General features: G+C 46.8%; 1 protein-coding gene and 1 long non-coding RNA gene across 2 annotated transcripts; one reads left to right on the forward strand and one right to left on the reverse strand.

The window, feature by feature from the left end:
- Nucleotides 1-258: 258 nt before the first annotated feature.
- LOC144172500 (uncharacterized) lies at nucleotides 259-9,249 on the reverse strand. Its single transcript, XR_013323025.1, has 4 exons — nucleotides 9,076-9,249; nucleotides 7,663-7,800; nucleotides 4,366-4,463; nucleotides 259-666 (listed from the first exon to the last, which is right to left on the reverse strand). It is a non-coding gene; the product is annotated as an uncharacterized LOC144172500 (long non-coding RNA).
- Nucleotides 9,250-13,184: 3,935 nt separating this feature from the next.
- LOC144161458 (terminal uridylyltransferase 4-like) lies at nucleotides 13,185-16,322 on the forward strand. The gene has a single exon (XM_077692117.1). The coding sequence runs from the start codon at nucleotides 13,185-13,187 to the stop codon at nucleotides 16,320-16,322; it is 3,138 nt and encodes a 1,045-aa protein (XP_077548243.1).
- Nucleotides 16,323-21,294: the final 4,972 nt, after the last annotated feature.

Raw genomic sequence — 21,294 nt, forward strand, 5'->3', positions numbered from 1 at the left:
CATCTTATTAAGATGTCATCAAGACGGCTGTTATAGCTCTCGTCCTGTTTTACGCCCAGAGAATATATAGAAATGCGGTTATCAGAATAGAGTGCACACATATAACTGGTTTCATCTAAAACAACTTTGATATTGCATGGATGGGACAGCATTCCCTCGTTAAACTGCATTTCATGTGGCCTGACAAACTTGAGTGAGCTAAAGCTTCTAGACACACCTTAAATGCAACAATAAGCACACTAAGCAACTTTTGCAAGACTAACCATTTTATTATTCAAATAAGTCATGACAAGTTAAAATAGAATAAAAGGTGACTGAAAGATGTGGAAGTAAATAAAAACTTGAAGCACTCAAATTGAAGCTATACAGATGTTATGCATAAAAGGCAAAAATTAGAAAATTAAAAATGAGAGAATTGCCATAGTGATTAAAACATGCTTATAAAAAATGACTAGATACTGAATGCCTTTCAGCCTTTCAATGTTATATGGGAAAAAAGTCAACTGCAAGAACTAAAAAGAATGATCATCAAAAATAAGTTAGAGATCACAGAAAATGTACCAAAACATGTGCATTACAGCGAAAACCTAAAGTGGCAGAGTCTTGATGATGTTTGAAGTGCTGGAAATCCAGGCATGCTGATCCAATGACGGAGGGTTAACCTTCCTGCGATGAGAGAAACACACTAATCTGAGTATACACAGACACGCGCCCAAATGAAACACCAAACTTACACATTTTTGAGTAACGAGGCTTTTTTTAGACCACTAAGGCAGGGCAAAGGTAAATGCTTAAGGTAGCTACTATTTTGCGGGTAGCCAGTGAACTCTTGCTGAGAAATTTTTTTATTAACCATTCCTTCCTTTATGCACCTGGAAGGCCTGGGTAGGGGAAGTCAACAGCGACTGATGATAGGGGAGGGGTATTGGGTAGTGGGGAAGTGGGTATACATTTCAGTGGTTTCAGAGTGCCACTTGTGCAAGATGCCAATAATATGGCCAATATGACGGCAGGTTAATAATGCAAATTATTTGCAGGAAATAGCAAAATGTTGCTTGACAACTATGTTAGGCAATATAAAGCAGCGTAAAATCATTTGAGCAATTTCCACAATATTAAAGCAAATTTAGAAGAGGGGGAACAGAAACCCAGGCGGTGTGGAATATTGGCTGCAATCCCTTCCAGGCTACTACCCACAATGAAACATTTTTTTGTGGTGGACACCTGATTATTTGGCAAAATTTTGCATCTTGTAATAACAAAATATAATGCCATTTCAACCCAACTTAATTATACTTGGTTTTTTTTTTCAGGTAAAAGCTGAATTTACCGTATTTTTACCCTCAACATGTGTCAGAATTGGGTTAAACCCGCTTTCTCCCCTGAATAGACCTTTTCAAAGTAGCGATCTCCACAATCGTGGGCTGACGGTCAGCCATTTTCAACCAGCACTTACTGGAATTCCAGCAAGCCCCAGAAGAACAGCTTCCAAAATCACTGAGTATTGACAGAACTCTACTGGTCACTACCGCAGGTCGGCAAATGCTTCACTGACAATCTTGTGCCTTGCTGATGGAAACTGTGGTATTGAGACGACCTTTTCCCAGCTGAGATACATTCAACGATCAGAGAGATCTTGAATGGAGACCGAAATGTTGCGCATGCAGATGATATGTGCATAAACAAAGACGTGTAAAACACTATGACCAGGTTTTTGTGGACAAAATATTTCATTTTTTAAAAATTATCAATGCTCTCCACTGTAATCATTACTGATTCATTTCCCAAACAAACGCCAAATTTTGGGTTGTGTTTACTAGGAAGCCCTGATATATCCCCGGTTACCAGCGTGAAACAAACATCATTTTTAATGCGTCAGATTTAAGCTCATAATGCTTACTGGTAAAATAAAGTGAAGTCAAGAGTTCGACGAAAGTTTGTCAGGTAAGGTATCATGATGAGGACGAAGATGCGGTCACTGACCAAGTCAAGGTGAAAACACTGACGTATCGGGACCCGTACTGGTCCCTTGATCACACTAAGCTGGCGAGAGCGGTAACTCACTTCTTATTCTAAAATGTGACGTAATGTGTAGCTTGCCGGCAGATTGCCATCTGTCGTATTGATAGTGTCCTCGGTCGTCTGAATAAACACGGATTCCACAAGCAGTGAGGTGCTTGAACTCTTTTCCTTGGCTATTAGAGCGGCGCTATCCCCATCGATGGAATGGCCATGATTATCGGCGTGCTCGTCCAGGGTGTTCGGCACTTCATGTACTGCAAGCTACACGTACTTCACGTACCGCAAGCAGTTTTGCAAGGAAATCCACGGAACTGCCATGGGAGCTTCCATATCTGTTACTACTGCAAATTTGCTCATGGAGGTCATTGACCCGAAGGCCCTCATCGATTTCGCTCCCAAGCCCAAGTTATTTGTCCGCTACGTGGACGACTGCTTCTGCGTTATCAATAGGAATGATGCCCCATGGCTCCTGCTTCTCAACTCGATAGAAGCCGCCATCCAGTTCACAGCAGAATCTGCGTGTAACAGCAGCCTCCCGTTCCTCGATGTCCAGGTGAACCGTACCGGAACTAGCCTTTCGTTTGCTGTGCACAGGAAAGCGACGCATACCGGACATTACCTGAATTTTAATTTGTGCCACCCAGCCTGTCACAAGCAATCTGTCGCTTCCTCTCTTGTGACGCGGGCAACACGTATTTGCTCAAGTGACGACGAAATGAGGAAAGAACTTCAGACAATACATCAAGGATTATTGACGAGCGGGTACCCGGAGAAGCTTATTAAGAATGTTGAAGATCGCATCCTCAATCCCAGGCCATCCCAGGGCAAGCGATTTCGAAGACGCGCCGGCATCCCATACGTTCCTGGGGTCAGCGAAGCTCTAAGTCGTATCTTTGCAAGGTATGACCTTCGCGTAGCGCGCATGCGGTCCGACAAACTGAGGAATCGGCTTGTGAACGTGACAGATTGCTTGGACAGCAAGAGATACCCCCGTGTTGTCTAGAAGGTACCATGTGCAGACTGCAGCTGCAGTTACATCGACGAAACTGGCAACTTCATCAGGAGATTAAAGGAACCTGAAAGGGACGTGGGCAAGAACAGGAAAGTGCCGAACACCCTGGACGAGCACGCCGATAATCATGGCCATTACATCGATGGGGATAACGCCACTCTAATAGCCAAGGAAAAGAGTTCAAGCACCTCACTGCTTGTGGAATCCGTGTTTATTCAGACGACCGAGGACACTATCAATACGACAGATGGCAATCTGCCGGCAAGCTACACATTACGTCACATTTTAGAATAAGAAGCGAGTTACCGCTCTCGCCAGCTTAGTGTGATCAAGGGACCAGTACGGGTCCCGAAACGTCTGTGTTTTCACCTTGACTTGGTCAGTGACCGCATCTTCGTCCTCATAAAATAAACTGAGTACATTACTTAGTACATCTGTTGATTTAACATGAAAAAATACAAATTGCCTACTGATAAAATAAACTGAGTGCATTACTTAGTACATCTGAATATTTTACATGAAGAAGCACATATTGCAGAATGGTTTTACAAAAAAGTCAGATTTTTCCCCAATTATGAGTCTGAAAAATAACAGCTGACTTTTACCAGCCGATTTTAACAAAATATAAAACCAGAATGTTGGACGAGGATGTATTTTTCTTCAACTGCCAAGTTTCTGAGAAAGCTGTATAGCTTTTCTTTGTAGCCGTTTGGCTTCATTCAGGTGGATGTCAAACTTTCCTTCATATAAAACATGAAAACAGACAACTCTAACTATACTGAGCATACTAATAATGTGGCACGAATTGGGTGGCTCAAGGGGAGAATCGGATAAAAAAAAGCACATTTTCTTTATTTTTTATATTTTCTGGCTATTTACTTTATTAATTTTGAATATGCTTTCAGTCAACAAAACAAAGCAAACTAAGTATTATCAAAAATCCAGGGAAAAACATGTTTGAATATTGATCAGAACTTGGTGAATATGTGTGTAAAAGGCTCCTTGTGATTCAAGTTAGTTCTGTCAAATTTTGGCCATCTTTGCGTAGCTTTCTTGCATGGCACCATTCTGGCTGGCATTGTGGCCACTCGATTTTTGTGGCCCAAGAATTTTTTTTCGGGGGAGGTGTCCGTGAACTCTGTGTGTCAAAGTAGAAAAGAAAAAGTTTCCCGGCCTGTTTTGAGCGGAACTAGTGAGCCTTTCACTTCTGATGCAAATGCGGGATAACCACTGGCTTCTGCGACTTTTTTTTTTCTCCAAGGTTGATTCAGTTATGCTACACCTCTAAAAAACATGCAGAGTGAGTAAAATAAACTTTCAAAGTCCTGTACCTCTTTGAAGCATTTTGAAGCCTGGCTGGGCAATTCCTGAGCCAGCCTTGGATGGCTGGCAGGTCGGAAGTCCATAGTTTCCATCAGTCGGACCACATCTGCAGAAATTCAAAATTGGTCTCAGTGCTAAGCATGTGCGTATAAAAACCAAAAAGCATTCTCCCTTTATTTAAAAGCTATACTTTGACAACAAAACAAACAATGCAAATTTAGGGTGTTTCTTGTGTCAAAGCTACGTAATGAGGCTATGAGCCACGTAATAAGGTGGGCTCTGGATTCATTTAGATCACCTGCAGACACTCAACACACAGACATTCTTGTTTATAGCTCCAACTACAAAAGTGACTGCTGTGGCTAGGATTAGACCTGCATATGTGGCCTTAGCAGTGCAACGTTTTGGCTACTATAGGCCACCGCTACTTTGACGAGATGGGCATGAGGTGAGCCCGATTGGGTACCTAGAATCAACCTGGGCTGTTTGAGAATTTTGAGGTGAGCTTGCTGTAGAGGGTCACTTGTCATAAACTGTGGGCTTCGAACTATTTCTTCATAGCACAAATTTGCGCAAGTTGGTTCGAACTGTGATACATGTGATGGGACAACAAAGAAGACCACACAGGACTAGCGCTGGTCCTGTGTGGTCTTCTTTGTTGGTCCTGTGTGGTCTTCTTTGCTGTCCCGTCTTTAGCGTGCTACTTAACCATGTTTTATATTTCTTCCCCTTTGACTATTGTTTTGTTCACAATTTTCTCTTTGTCTGCCCAAATCAGTGGGTCGTCACTGCAGCACCTAATTTTGAACACATGCACACCTTGCGATGATTTCCGTCACACGTTTTGGTTTCGCACAATCCCTCAGCTTCACTAGCTCAGACTGAGGAAGGCGACTCTTCAAGCCATCACAAGTGCCATTCAAGCACTTCAACTTGCCTCACACTCCACAAGCGTGCAGCAGGCATGGATGTCATGTTAACACCTGTGCCTCATCTCACACACCATTACCACTTAAAGGAGCACTGACACCAATTTTTGGCGTTAATATTATTGCACAGTTCGCTTCCTTCACTCAACAGAATACCCTGGCTGAAATATGAGCGGCCTGCGACTCATTGGATCTCATTTATCGCGCCGACGGAGGAGCGGGCGGAGCGGCACTCAGCAAATGGACATCAGCGTGACATCACCCCGTGAAGCCAAAAGAAGTGACGCGACAGCGGTCGTCAAAAACTCGTGAAGTCACTTCACACGCGCGGCCCCACAAGCGGCGAGAGGGCGCAACACACTCTCAAGCGGGCGCCGGTGACGTCCGCACAAAGCGGTGAGGTCAGGCCGGGATTCTGTCATATGCGCCGTTCGGGATGAAAGCGCGGGAATTTGAAACAAACGACTTTCAGCCTGTTCAATGTAATTAACTATCGCGCGCTGAAGTATTTGAAGTGCTTTTTCGGCTTCGCCAGACCATTAAGCATCGATAAAAGGAATAAAAGTGTAACATAAAATTTTCGTGTCAGTGCTCCTTTAAAATGTCACCGCAGGCTTGAGTGCCAAAATTTTTGTAACTCTAGCCATGGTCGTTTGAAGCAACAAAAGAAAAAATAAAATCGGGCAACAGGGACAGCACTGAGCTAGCACGAAATGAACTGCATTATCCGCACCACTGTCGGCGCGCCTGTCCAACCATACAAATGGAATTTGCGCTGCTGCTCCCATGCTAGCAAGCACTCGAGAGGCCAGTGCATAATAACCGTATGAGAAGGAGCAAGAAGCTGGACGATTTTGGCTCCGACAAATGTAAAAATGTTTTGGGCTGTATTTGCTTATATCTGAGATGCTCTCTTGCAGCTTTGTTCGTTTCATTGTGGGAATCGTTCATCTCAACATTCAACAGATTCAAGAAACTTACTCCATTTTACTCTGTGGTAAATGTTAACTTAAAATGTATGATCTCCACTTATTTCTGCACAAGACACCAATAAAACAGGATAAATGTGTTGTCATTGGCGCTATAAGAGAAAAATAGAAGTGCAAAACAAATTGCATCACATCCTACTAATGGCTATACATCGTGTAAAATATGGAAGGTTTTACGCACCAAGGACATATCTCGGCTATCAGGCATGCCGTAGTGGAAAGCTACTGAATAATTTAATGGGGATTTTTAACATGCACCTAAATCATGACAGTTGGGAGATTTTTTATAATGCTAATCAAAGATGGTTTAGGTGGATTTCCTAGCAAAAAATGCGATAAAAAAAAGAAGCACTGGTAGACACACCTCCAACATTAAAACCTTACTATGTACTGCTATAAGGCACACTGCAGATCTTACAACGTTAAGTTACACAAGGTACTGGCTAGTTGATTCTTTATAATTTGAAAAATACACTTACTGCATGATTACATGAGGACCGGAAGACGAGGACGACAGAGTGTTCTGGCTGTTGAGAGTAATGATGGGAAGTACACGTGTTGTTGCTTCTTCAAAGAACAAGTTTGGTGCTCAGCCTGTTATCCTCCTGCTTGGCTATCATTTAATCGTACAGTGTGTACTTTTTATATATAATCCCTGTGGGCTTAAAGGGGCCCTAAATAGGCTGCCAAATGTTACGATTTTGCGTGCGCAGTCACTGGAGTACTATCCAAGGAACGTCATGCCGCAAAAATTGTTTAAATTCGTTAAGTATTAGCCGAGTTATCGCTCATTAAAAGGGGCCACCCATAAGGCCTGGGGCTCTCCTCCTCTAGTAACTCCTCCGAAGCACTGTGGAAGCTGCGACGTCATTGACCCGGCGCAAGACCACCGAGAGAAACAGGGCAATCCATCCCCTCCTTGATGTACGTGCAATCATTGGCTGCGCCAAGCCCTGCGCGCGCTTTTTTTTTTTTTAGCACTCGACGCGCATGCTCCGCCCACCAGATTCCGGTTGCACGGTGAGCGCTGTCGCTGTGGTTCGCGTTCGCGGCGCCGCACTGGGCAGTGTCTCGTGCGTCATAGAGGCGCGTCAGAGCCGGAAAGAACTGCGTCAGAGCGCGCAAGTGTGGCGGCAAGGTATGGTTGGTGAGCCAGGAGAGAAAGTGAAATCTTTTTTTCGTGTTTGTGCGGCCCCTGCTTTACGCAGAGGTGTAATATTTGGTACACGTTGTCGTGAAGGGGTACTCTAGCGATTGCGCGATTGAAATGGCGACCTTCGGAAGCCTATTTAGGGCCCCTTTAATACTGATACAGCTTATATTGATTTAGGAAGTGCATTTTCAGAAAGCATGCAGAGCGTGCCGAAAAAACACAAGATTGCTGTACCTTTTGGTGGCATTCCAAAGCTTGAAGGGGCAATTCCTCAGCCAGCCTTGAATGCCTGCCAGGTTATCTTGCTATACACACTCCAGCACTGCCTGCAGTACAAATAATAAGCTCCAGTGAAGTGGGCACGGCCTTTTCCTGCACAATAAAAAAAAAAAGAATACTAATGCAGAGAAATATTGCCTCCCAAGCATCATGCATGTAAAAACAAGCTATGACTCTGTACAGACAGTATCTCTGTTAACAAGAGAGTGCACTACATGTGTTGCACTATCACTTCATTTCTGATAACAGAGAAGTTGATGCAACCACAGCAATATCAACCCCCTGCACTCAGCTAAAGCACCGCACACGTTAACCTGACGCAGACACGAATAGATTAATCTGTTCACTCAATCCTCCTGTGCATACATAAACTGAACAAAATCTAGGGCGTTTAGGTAGACTCCATGAAAACAACCTTTTACATCAAACCAAGTTGTGCACCTCTGCAGGAGGTGTAGGTTAGCGCAATTGTGCCTGCAGGCGCAAGTGGGCTGCTGAGTGAGGCTGGAAGCATGGCAGAAGGGAGCGACACGAGTTGCCTAACTGCTTGTGACCTGTTGACTCAGCCTGTCTACTTATACATGTTCTTCACCAAGCAGACAGTGTCCAAATCAACTATACTAACCTCGTAGGCTTTCACACTCAACCCATGCACTTATACGTGGGCGCACTGAATTGGAATAAGAAGCAACTATCTACTCAACCCTCCTCCCCCCTCCTTTCATTTCTGTATGCAGGATTATTTAAGTCTAGACTACTATAAAGCACTGCCGACAAACAAACATGCAAAATTTTAACATTTTTGTTTTTGTTTTTTTTGGGGGGGGGGCATTATAAATGAAGATGCTTGGGCCTCCAGGTGAGCCAGCAATTACTGTTTGTAAGCACACATGGGCTTATTTGGGTAACGGCCACACAATGACCACACACAGCTGAAGCCCCCAATGTTGAAACTTCAACAGTGTACACCGAACAATGGGCCGATTTTTCTGGTGCTCTCAACAAGTATGGATTGTTGCGACCATTTCACCCTTGTTTAAGGTGAGGGGGAAGCCGAGGGACAAAAACACCGATGCACTTATTTCCGCTCCACTTACTAATAACTGAAGCGTCTGTGAGGAGTTTTGACGATATTGATTTAGCCAGAAGGCCCACACATCAGAATACTAACGGAAAGGAGGCAGTTACGTCACCACCAACTAAGAAATGCGAACACGGCACAATGCTAATTGATTAACCTTCCTTTTTCTGGTGCACGTAATCTGAATCACACATAAGTAGTGCGTCACAAAAAAATAAGGCACCTCTTCGGCAAACCTCACGGGAATTTCATAGTCTGGCAGGGAAAGTTTTTAAGCGTACACTCACCTGAAGTGTGTCCCAGAAGAATTCGAAGGAACCATTTTCTCGAAGCCGCGTGTGTCCGAGCTGGGAGCCAATATAAGTTGCACACCTCTTTCTTGAGACAAACGCCACTTCTGCCGCCTCGACGAAGTTCTGAAGGCGCCATTTCACTGTTCACTAATGAGCGCTAACGAGAACCCACCGCTGAGAGCGCAACGAACTTTTCAGTTTTCTTTCACACACACTACCAGCGCGATCGCTGCTGACAGAAAACCTACTGTAGTCGCTGGCACAGCTAACAACAGACGTCGACACGGAAGGACGGTTTCAGCTAAACTTAACACCACAAAAAAGAAAACAGTTTAGTAACACCTAGGCAAACACACAAACACAGCGCGCGCGGCAACACGGCTTCCCGGCATTCACTGCCTCCGAGATTTCAAAATTTGAAAAAGATAATCAGTGAGTTGCATCTCAATTACTTACACATTTAAATTGCTAAAAATCTGCAAACTAATTGCAGAATTCATAATAATTTTCAGCGGCTTTATTAGCAAAAGCTTCTCTTCTTTTTATGTGCGGTCCTATAAAGTACCGCCTTCCCGATATTCCTTCCTCGCGCGTAAGCTTCACAAATCCGCCGCAGCTTCGCACTCGTTTTGTTGTGTAACGCAGCCGCCTGTAGCGCTGGTATCTTACCCCTTTTTGGCGCGGTTGTTTGAATGTGGAGTAACGAGCTGCAATGCGTGATAGCGGTTCTAACCAGGAAACACTGTTGAGACGGGATTGCGCCCTGCCTGATAAGCATCCGTGTAAGTGTGACGCCGGCATTCAACGGAAGATTTATGCCGGTGTGCGGTCAGTTCGCTAGCAGCATCGTGCGAGTACCCACTTTCCGGGCGTGTTGTCAGTGGTCTCTGGAATGTGAAAGTAAGGTTTTTCCTCTGTAGTATGTGTAGGACCATCGTGCGGCGAGAGAATATTGTTCCTGTAAGCTCACGTTACGACGTAGGTGAGCGGGTCAATCACGTCTACCGCGCTTAGCGTTTTAACCTGTGGGCAATTCGCTTCATTTGAGAAACCGTAAGCGTGATGTTTTTTCTTTTTCTTTTTTTTTTTTTTGGGGGGGGGGGGTTTGGTGGTTCTGATGTACCCTGGGGGCAATCAATTCCTGTATTCGTACGCTTTTTCACTGCGTCAGGCTGAATACATAATGCGACACGAAGAAACCCACGGCTGCACTTCTGTGCACGTCCGTTGGAGAGAAAATTGTGCTTGGCTAAGTCATGTTAACAGCGCAGCTGTCGTTTCTGGTCGTAATGTGTGCGGTGTGCGGCGTCCTCAGAAAACTGGATCATAGTTACTGCTGCCGTTTACCGCGCGTGTGAGCCCGCGTCTTACAAGGAGTGCCCGGTGTCCAAGCTTGCACGTGGCGCTCGCAAAAAAAAAAAAAAAAAAAAACATGAAAACAGTTCACGTGTGTTCACGCCTCAAGAGGGAGCACAAAACAGCTCGCGCTACAGACGTCCAGTTCGCGAAACCCGTCGGCGCCGGTTCTAACACCTGTTGACGCGTTCAACTTTGGGAGAAATGTGAAAGCCTGCGATCCGGGGACGGACGCTAGTCATGCATGAGGAAGACGGCGTACGATATAGATAAATATGACTATGACCTCTACTGCCACAATGTGAACATGTAAATAAACAAGTTCAAGGGCTTACATAAAAAGAAATTCTCCAGCTTCGTTATGGTTCAAACCTTGCGCGACTTAGTGCAAGCTTCGCCATTTTTTTTTTTTTTTGGTGTAGCCATAACATTATTCCACGTTCAAAGGAATTTATCCTCAAGTTCATTTCTCGTGTCATAATTTAGACAAAGCGCATTCAAAGTTTCATAAATATTTCACGGCAATTGTGTTGTAAAAAAACATTGGTACCATCTTATGCTTTACCACCAAGTAATTATGAATCGGGGTTAGCTGGAAACGACGTGAATCCCAGTAAACGGTAAAAAAACAGCTTCAACTCTAAAAAACGCGCTTGCGAGTAGATTTCAATTCAATGTTATATACATTTAGAAAAACGAAGAAAACTTATACCAGTCCTTTACAAGCGCTGCTTTTTCAATGAGTGTTGTGCCTGTGTCTTTTAAGACACCTTGGTTCTCCAACAAATTTGCTATGGGAATGTAGACTGGCTTCACGTCCAGGCCGATTTTGTTGAACTATTGAAATTTCACTGTAGCGCGCATATCAATGCCTATGGTTATTAAGTATCGTTGCAATATATGATGAAGAAATGACATTCTGATTATTTTTCAGCCGGAGCTCTGAATACATAGTGAAGCGTGCACGTGCACAGCCTGCATGCGCGTAGGAGACAATTGGGTTTAAAAGGGCCGTACGCATACGATGTTTGCATAATAAAAAAGTTTCAACGAATTTGAAATTTTTTTCTGGCTTGTATTTTTGTGCGATAACCCAGTTCTCATTCATTTATCCACATATACAACCACGTGTGTGTGTCTGTCAGTGAGAAGTAGCCACAGGGGTTTATCCAGAATTTAGGTTTCTAGGGGGTGACGAAATCCTTTTGGGGTTTTCTTTTGGGGGAATATATAAAACCCTGAGTCGCCAGAGGAAAGAATAGTGTTCCAGTCAATCACACAACTGACGAGCTGTTTGCCACAAACACAAAGCGCGTTTCATGCATGAAATGGTCTCTTTAGCCATCTGGCGCAATCCACTTGTCATTTTCCTTTCTTCTTCACCTGCCACCTCATCTCCCACCTGTCAGCGAATCCACGATGAGTCCTCTTCCCTAGGTTTGACTCTTTCACGCTTGATTGGACTGGATTCGGAAAACGTTATTGGGGCCTGCGAATAAAGCCCTATTGCTAGGTCTTCTGGATTTAATAATGTTCCCTCAACCTCCGTGAGACGCGTCCAGTACACACCGTAAGAAATTAGTTCTCACGATAATTTGCATTATCTCATACCAAACGCAATGTAGGCGATCACGTTCTGTAAGTAGAGCCTTCTAGCCCTATTACAGCCAACGTCGTTTAGACGCAGTTATGTGCGTAAACAGAGGGGTGCAAAAGGGGCAATTCCACTTCCAATTTCCCCACAAGAAGAGTTACCTACTTCCACTTGTTCTTTGCCCTCCCCTCGCAACGCAAATCCTGCCGACGACCATAGCTCAGCGACCTCAGCGCAACGTGCTAAACGCAAAGAAATTAAAGGTTTTTCCTTTCCACAAAACGTCTGTCACGAAGTGACTATGGCACGTCTTGCGTAGATAGCCAGAAGACATTATTAGTAGGTGTCTTCGATTCTAAGCTAGAAAAGGCGTGTGCACGATTGCAGTACAGCTAGACGATATCGCGTCATTGAAAACGTCTTCAACACCTTTTTAAAATGCCATCTCTTAGCTGTCTTGGAATCAACGTCATGTAGACGTGTTCAATAGCTGAACATCTGACACATCTATTAGTGACATCTTTCAGCTGTCTACACAAAACGTACTGTAGACATCTCATGGTAGACGCTTTGTAGGTGTCTTAAGAAGCTTACAACATCAGCCAGCTAGGACAAACGTCTTGTACACGTTGAGGTTCATATGTCTTCTAGCCATCTTAGCACAGATGACTTATCAACATCTCACGGAGCTCAAGACGTCGGAGATCTTGAACAGGTGTCCTGTAGCTATCTCTCTTAAGACATCTTTGAGACATACGAAAATAGACGTCTTATAGGTAACTTTTGTAGCGCAAGATGTCTAAGACCTCGCAAGACCATGGTAGACATCTCTAAGACGTTTTGTGTTCAGTGGGGTTTATCCCGAATTTTTCGAGCTGAGGTTTCTGCTACAGCTAGGTTGAATTCATATGGAGCCATAATATTATATAATTTGGGATTTCATCACCGTAAATTTTTTTACGTTCCTATTTTCTTCTCTGGAAAACTAAATGATGCCCATAAGAACACCACAATCACCATCATTTACACCACGGCACGCGGCACGCGGAGAATTCCACGCAAACGAAGAATGGCAAGGAACTCGGAACACGGATATCCAATTATGTATGTAGCTAAGAGCCCCCAACGGTCATTCGGGATCACGGCATCTGGCATGCCCCGCAACGACACCGACCAGCGACCTATTGAGTCCGCGCAGAAGCCCGGAAATCGGGACCAGTGCGGAAATGCTTACGCCGGGACGGAGCACACCGCTGCGGGACCGAAGAACTGCCAGGTGCACGAAGAGGGCGGAGGTGATGTTCCTCGGGGGGACGTGAGGGCCCTGGTTGACCGCCAACCATTCACACAGCAGAGGCTCGACACCCCCCCGTTCCATCAGCAGAGACGGCGCACCAATTCCACTGGCGTACCTTTCGGTTCCAGTTGCACCGACAGAGACCAGCGGGAGGCATACCGCCCATCCAAGGTTAGGCTAGAGACACTCAGGCAGCACCACATTCGGCCGCTTCGAAAAAAATCCACACTATTCCCGCGGGCGCAGTTCTACTGCCATCTCTGCCAGCGACACCTTGACGACGTTGGGTACGCCGAAAAGCACATTCAGCACGACGTACACCTTACCAAGAAGGCCCTCAGTGACCTGCGGATGGACGTCAAGAACCTTCCGTACCCGGTCAAAGCCCAGTGCGACGCGATCAGCAACTTCGTCCAGCAGATTGCCAAGGAGCACGGCCTGACGAGAGGGGAAGTTGAACTGCGCAGGAGAATAGCCGAGGACTTGGAGGCCCACATCAAGGGAACATTGCCAGATGTCAGTCTCACGCTGCATGGGTCATCGGTGAACGGCTTTGGCCTGAAGACGAGCAAGGTCGACATCGACCTGTCTCCACTCGGAAAAGCGGACACCGTGAAGCTTTTCGTCGAAACTGGCGACCTGCTTCTGCAGTGCCCCACGTATTCGAACGTGCAGACGGATTTTTTTTCCAGGGTGCCGCGAATACGCTTCACGGATGTCAGCAGCACCCTCTCCTGCGAGATCAGCCTCAACAACAGCAACTCGCTGAAGACCTCGAGGCTTCTAGAAGACTACGTGTCGCTCGACCCCAGAGTACAAACTCTGGGGGTCGCACTCCGGTTTTGGGCCAAAATATGTGGCCTCGACCAGCAAGAGAAAGGCACGCTGCCAGCTCACGCCTTTGCCCTCATGACTGTGTTCTTCCTGCAGCAGTGTAAGCCTGCCGTGCTGCCTGTTCTTCACGAGGTGAAACGGTGCGATGAGTCCGAATCATACGTGAAGCCTAAAGATCTGGAGGGCCGGTGGGCCTGCAAAAATTTCCGCTCCGTGGGCCAATTGTGGGTTGAGCTCCTGCGCTTCTACGCCGTCGATTTCAAGCTCAGCAAACACGTGGTGTGTATCAGGAGCTCCCAGCCCGTTGTCATCGCCGAGAAGAAGTGGAACAACCGCTACATTGCTATCGAAGATCCCTACTCTCCAAAATGGAACCTTGCCCGTTCCATCCCGAGCGAGCGGGTGTACCTGTTTGTGAAGGGCTGCCTGCGCTCGTCAGCCGTATACTTCCTAGTGCCCCAGCTCCGATCGGGACCCATGTTCACCATGCTGCCGGGTCTGCCTCACTACAAGGACGACTCAGAGCTCGAGTCTGAGTCTGACCAGGAAGAGGACAAGCTCAAGGGAAAGAAGGAAAGGCAGAACCAGTCGCCGAAATGCTCGGTTGTGACCAGGGCAAACGGCGGCGATGACGACGAAGAAGAGCGAGAGGATGGTGCTAAGAGTAACGATGATAAGTACCTCTCGTTTGACGAGAATGTCAATGCCGTTACCAGCCGCCACCTCGTTCCGAACCCGGCCACAAAAGCCAAAGGTCACAAGACGACAACGCCTCTTCTCCGAGAGCAGTTTGTCAAACCGGGACCGCCGATCCCTCAGGGGATATTGGCCAAACTCGACCTCTGCAGCATGGGGGACTTCCAGTACAGCTTCACCCGGGAGACTCTCGCCCGCGGAAAGGTGCCTCCCATTGTCTGCTCCTTATGCCAGAAGAGTGGACATCTGCGCGAGGACTGCCCAGGCCAGCGCCTTCCCGAATTGAAGAAGCTTCCTGACATGACCCGGAACTTCGAGAAGATACTCAACGACGTGTGCCAAGACGTGATGAGTGCCTCCGTTCTACAGCCGCAGGAAGAGGCAGATCGCCAAGATTTGCTTCATAAACTGCAGTACATGATTCGGGAGTCGCACAAAGACGCCAAGCTGACCCTGTACGGCTCCTCGTGTAATGGCTTTGGCTTGGCACGGTGTGATCTCGACATTTGTCTGACATTTAACAGCAGTAAAGACGGAAAGGACATCAGTCACGTCAGAATGATCAAGTATCTTGCGAAGAAGTTCTACAAACACCCAGAGCTTGACGAGGTCATGGCCATTACCAACGCCAAGGTGCCAATCGTCAAACTTTTCCATGTCCCGAGTGGCTTGGAGGCCGACATCAGCTTGTACAACAGGCTGGCGCAGCAAAATACACGGCTTCTGAAAACGTACAGTAGCATTGACAACCGAGTCCGGGAACTGGGCTATACCGTCAAACGTTTTGCGAAAACGTGCGATATTTGTGACACCTCACGAGGAAGCCTGTCCTCCTATGCATACATCCTCATGACACTCTACTACCTCCAGCAGCGCAAGCCACCAGTCATTCCAGTCCTGCAGGAGCTGTACCCTGATGGGGAGACAAAGCCAGAAGTGATCATCGAAGGTTGGAATGCGTGGTTTTTCGAGGACATCGGCCGTCTGCAAAGCGTATGGAGCGAGTTAGGCCAGAACAAGGAGTCCGTGGGGGAGCTATGGCTGGGCATGCTGCGATTCTACACAGAGGAGTTCGACTTCAAGAAACACGTGGTGTGCATCCGTCAGAAGGCTCCCATAACCAAGCTCCAGAAGATGTGGAACAGCCGGTGCGTAGCCATCGAGGATCCTTTTGACCTGGACCACAATCTCGGCATTGGAGTGTCTCCTAAGATGTACATATACATTATGAAGGCTTTCATCAAGGGAAGGTCCCTTTTCGGAACGCCAATAGGTAACCTTCCCGCTACCCATGCCACGCACGTGGACTATTTTTTCGACTCGAGGAAACTCACCGACGGACAGCGGCCCAACGACCGAGGGTGTCACCGCTGCGGCAAGATTGGCCACCGCGTGAAGGAGTGCCCGAAAGATTGGCCATCGCGTCAAGGCGTGCCCGCGACCTGCGGCACCCGGTCCCAATGAGTGTGAAGGCAGGAACACTCAGCCGCCAGAAGGACAACAGCCAGTGCTAACTTTGGCAGAAGGTAGATGCTAGGCATGAATAAACAGGGACCAGTTCACGCGACTGTTGCATTACATAAGCGATCTGTTGCAGTAAATATGCGACCTGCATCTTCTTCATAAACATCATCATTATAATCCCCGTTATTTTTATTAGTGCCACACAGAAGAATGTCAATGAACTCGCGACCGGAATGTCCCGTAATGTGCTTATCTGCGTGCCACTAGCGGTAACTACGAAAATCAGTGCCCCTCCATTCTGTGAAGATGAATGACCTGCGAAGCTAGGCGTAGTCGCAGGAGTGCACGAAACAAAGTACGTTTGTTTGCAATTTGCAATTGAGTTTGCTTCCTAGCCAATTAGCTTAATGAAACTTCGAAGAACTCGAGCTTTATATTAGTGAACACACATGGCCGGGGTTGTCTGTTTTCCTCCGGCGTCGTAGGCACCTTACTGTCTGTGTAACACGCGACCCACTTAGCTCGATTAGTGAAGAAACCAGACAGATCGTATTCGGCTGTTGGACGTCCATTGTAAGCCTCCCGCCAACACAACAGACATGTCATCAGTGACTGCATGGAACCTAAAGCTTTGCGTGCACGCCCCCCTCCTCCCTCCACTGCCCGAACGTGCACGTATAAACCGGTAACCGCTTTGTAGACATATACTGTTTCGCAGTAACGAAGCATTTCACCAGAAATCATCATCAGAAAAATATTTCCGTTCATTTGCTATGGTTGCAGGGTCACAGGGTCATTCCGGTCACCAGGCGGCCCACAACCTGGCGCATGCGGCTACTGGGTCACACCGGGCGCAGGAGGAGGCCCCCCTGTTAACACCATTGCCAATTATCTCTGAAGAAGAACGGGGGCGACGGCACCTTGAACGATCGTCGGCGCTTAAAGCGCAAGTACCGGAAATGGAACCCCCTTTCATCGCTGGGCTTTCCAGAGGTGCTCAGGTTTTTAGTTTCTGAGTACCTCAGGACCGCACAATGTCCGTCCGCGTCCGTGCGCATAGCATTTACCATCGCAAAAAATCACACAGGCACCAAAAGGATTCGAGCCTGTGTCTGGTAGACCAAACAGAGTTAGTATCAGTCGTCTGACCCATTGGGCTAGGACCGTGAGATAGTAACCGAGAGTCAAACGGCTTACTCCCTCGCCTGTAACGGTGCGGAGCACCTTACGACCCCCCATTGTCGGTCTGCGTCCATCCGTGCGCACACCACCATCCAGCGAAAATCAAGCGAAATTCGATTTGAGCCGTGAGTTGCAGTTTCATTTAGGGATAATCAAGGTGCAACTCACGACTCAAATCGAATGGCGGTCGAGGCGCAAATCAGATGTTACTCGGGGCGGAACTTGCATGTCATTTCGAGTCACCGTACTCCGCACCCTCGCCATCATCCACGGAGTAGAGATGCTGCCATATATTATTGCCAAGGCTCGCACAGGCTTTGCACTCACACAAATGGCGCTACCAGGGCACGACATCGGCTTATAAGCCAATGCTTGCGTTGTGTATACGCAACGCCAGCTGCACTAGTGAACACAATCGCCTGCACATTTTGATTCATCTGCACCCACGATTTGCCACGTCTTGTGAGAATGCGATGGCCTCACGCATATACAAAAAAAAACCGCTTTCCAAGATGACCAGAGAGGACGCGATTACCCTCAGACAACTGAAAACAAACTTCCACGGAACACTACACCATGCCATCTACCCAACAACATGCACATTGACTTGTCAACACTGCCCCACACCCAACACTCTTTACCTTATGTTCTGAAAGTGCCGACAATCACCATCATTATCCCCCCTACCAAACCCAACCCTCGAGCAGTGGGAGGACCATTTGCCCAGCTCACGCTCTCAAGAGCAGCAACGACGGGTGGATAGGGCCCGCCAGGCAACCAGGGACCAAGCTTCCCGGACTAAGGAGGCCTCCCACAACGGAACTGATACAGTTGAATAAATCGTTATTCATCCTCCTCCAGCAGGGGTGACCGCCTTGGCAGACTGCATGACACCGAAAGCGAGCCAGGAGCAGGGGCGGATCCAGGCTTTTTTGTGACGGAGGGTCAGCTTCTTTCAGTGATGATGATGACGATGATAGTGATGACGATGGGGAGGAGGTTAGTAGCCCTTTTTATTCACCGAAATTCTAGAAAACCAAGAACACAAGAAGTAGAAAAATTATCAACTACAAGATTTCCCGCTCAATATAATCCAAACGCCAGTGAATATAATCCCAGCGCCAGTGATTATAATCCAGGTGCCAACCAATATAATCCAGGCGCCAACCAATATAATCCAGGACCCACGCAGTGCAGCATAGAGTTTCTTACAGTATACACACATGCCATCGCTTTGTAATTTTGTTGGCAACCACTACAAATCCGGGCGCAGTGTACTTTCATCCAAGTTAGGTGAACTAGGTTACGTGACTAGTTTAAGCAGGCGACCTAAGAACTGCGCAATAAAACAGTCACGTGACTATCCAACGCTCTCGCCTAATTACTATACTGAATCCGAGGATGGTGTCATGGGTATGACTTATCGCATTTAAATTTCTCACTTACTCGAAATTTTAGGGGGAAACTACCAGAATGCCTAACTGTCGAAACCCAATTCGGGCCTGAACGTGGGACAGGCAGGGGGCGCTGCTGGCGCCGTTCAACAGCGCCACCCGCGGAAGAAAATCTCAAAAATGGTGGGGACATGCCCTGGCGCATAGAGATAATATACTGACTCTAGAGGGAAAGCGCGCCGCTGAGCCAATGCATTGGAATCGTACGACACATAGTGGCAGACATGATACAACGATTTGAAGGTTGCCAGCTGAGTTTTTGCTTACTAAAAACGGCGAAAGCGATTGGTTGTAATCTGGCAACAGGCTACTGTGACGTTTCCGCGTCCGGCTAGCGAAGCATGCCGGGATTAATTGTAACATGGCGGACAGCTGGCCAGGCGGATTTTGTGTAGGCGGCGTCGACAGCATTGCGTGGTTTATCTCCTGTGGTAGGTAACCGACGTGTTTGCGGTTTAGTGTGTGACTTATATGTACTGAGACTATATGAGCAAGATGTGGCAACGCTCACGCAACACTTGCGCGCAAGCTCGAATGCGACTGATCGCATGCGCGAGGACGTCAAGGAATCAGCTGATCCGTACTGGGGCGCACAGAAAAAATGAATCTCCGTCATGATCTCCGTGCATTTTTGCGCTGTGGTGCTTTGTTTGCCATTCTGTGACATCTTGCGAGTCGCTCGATGCTTTTCAAATGAAGTGAAGTGAAGAACTGTGGCTTTGTAGCTTAATGTAAAACCTTTGTTGACACACACAAAAAAAGAAAAACGTTATCGCATGGGCCAACGCTGATATTGCCGGTGAGTAGCGGCCCTTTGAAGCACAGGAACGAAAGAGCGCGGTCGATCGCAGGCCAATGGAGTGGCAGAATGCATGCCAAGGGAGTATGCGAAATACAGTCTGCGGCGTGTCCCGTTTTCCTTTCCGTCTGTATTCGTCAAGTTCTAGCTGCTTTCCACCACTTCAAAGGGAAAGCTTGCGGGACTCAATGGGCAGTATTGAATGGGTAGTAATTTGCCGCACAGAGCGCGCGAGGAGACAACATTGACTTGTTGACTTGTTGTGATTGATTAAAAAAGAAACCGCATTTCGTTACCTCTTTTTTCGTTCTACCTTGGCGAACGTTTGCGCGAAAGTTCGAAGCACGAAGAGCTGTAAGAAGTTCCACGAATAAAACAATTGCAACCGAACAATTATAAAAGTTCCTTTTATTTCTCTTCCAACGAGAGCGATCGCTGGCTGCCACTCCGTAGCCTGTGGTGAACTTGCGGTAGTCAAGGTCAGATCGGAATCGCTGTTCCGGCGTCAGTTCAGGGGCAATAGACAGGGTGCTTAACGTGAAGAAGCGAATGAAAGCCTCGCAAGCGCCCGGGGAGGCACTTGCTCAGCGTGTGCATCCGAGTTGTACCAGTTGTACACGTTTTGCCCACACGCAGATCTGAGCTGGAGACTGCACACACACACTGCGCAGTCAGGCGCAAGGGCGCGAGGGCCTCGCCACTTCCTAGCACACTTAAAGAAATCGAAACCAAAACTGAGCTACGCACTTACTTTTGGTTCGAAAATTAGAGCTTAATTACACTAAAAGTTTTTTGTAGAGCTAGTTTTAATTACTGCGGCAATTATTTGCAACTGTTTTGCTTCAGTTCTTTGTTTTAGTTAAATAATTAGCGAACAACCCTTTACAAAACTGAATACAATTGATCTGGCAACCATGGGAATTGTATCATGTCAGCGCCCACGATTCGTACGGTCTCGGAGCTCGCTTTACCCCCCTGCCCTGGCGTGTAGGTATGGAGAACGCGTGTTTCCGTGTTGTTTAAAGGGGCAACCTCTCGTTACCGTGATGATGTTAGTCATACGAAACTGACATTTTTTTGTCATAAATCAGGTCCGGGCGACACGCGTTTGGTTTAATTAATTACCTAATATAGGTACTTAATTCATTATTCTTTAGTCATTGATTTGGTTAACAGTCAAATTGATGTGACCAGAAATTGTAAGGTACCAAATTGAAGGTCTCTATAAGGGGAATCACGTGGGAGAAATAAAAAATTGCTTCCTGCTTATAGTCATGCGATAGTCACGTGAGTCATAGATTAGTTTAAATGTCAAAATAATGCCACTAGGGCTTGTGAGGTATCAAATCAAAGGTCTTGATAAGTGGAATCACGTGGGACAAATAAAAAATAGCTTCCCGGTTGTAGGCATGAGATGGTCACGTGAGCCCTGATTGGGTTAAAAGTCAAAGTGATGGCACTAGGGCTTGTGAGGTATCAAATTAAAGGTCTCGATGAGAGGAATCTCGTGCGAAACTTAAAATTTTTTTCCTGGTTA

The sequence above is a fragment of the Haemaphysalis longicornis genome, unplaced genomic scaffold, assembly GCF_048455015.1.
Source record: "Haemaphysalis longicornis isolate Haplotype H1 unplaced genomic scaffold, Haemaphysalis longicornis Haplotype H1 scaffold_1, whole genome shotgun sequence".
NCBI classification, from domain to species: Eukaryota; Metazoa; Arthropoda; class Arachnida; order Ixodida; family Ixodidae; genus Haemaphysalis; species Haemaphysalis longicornis.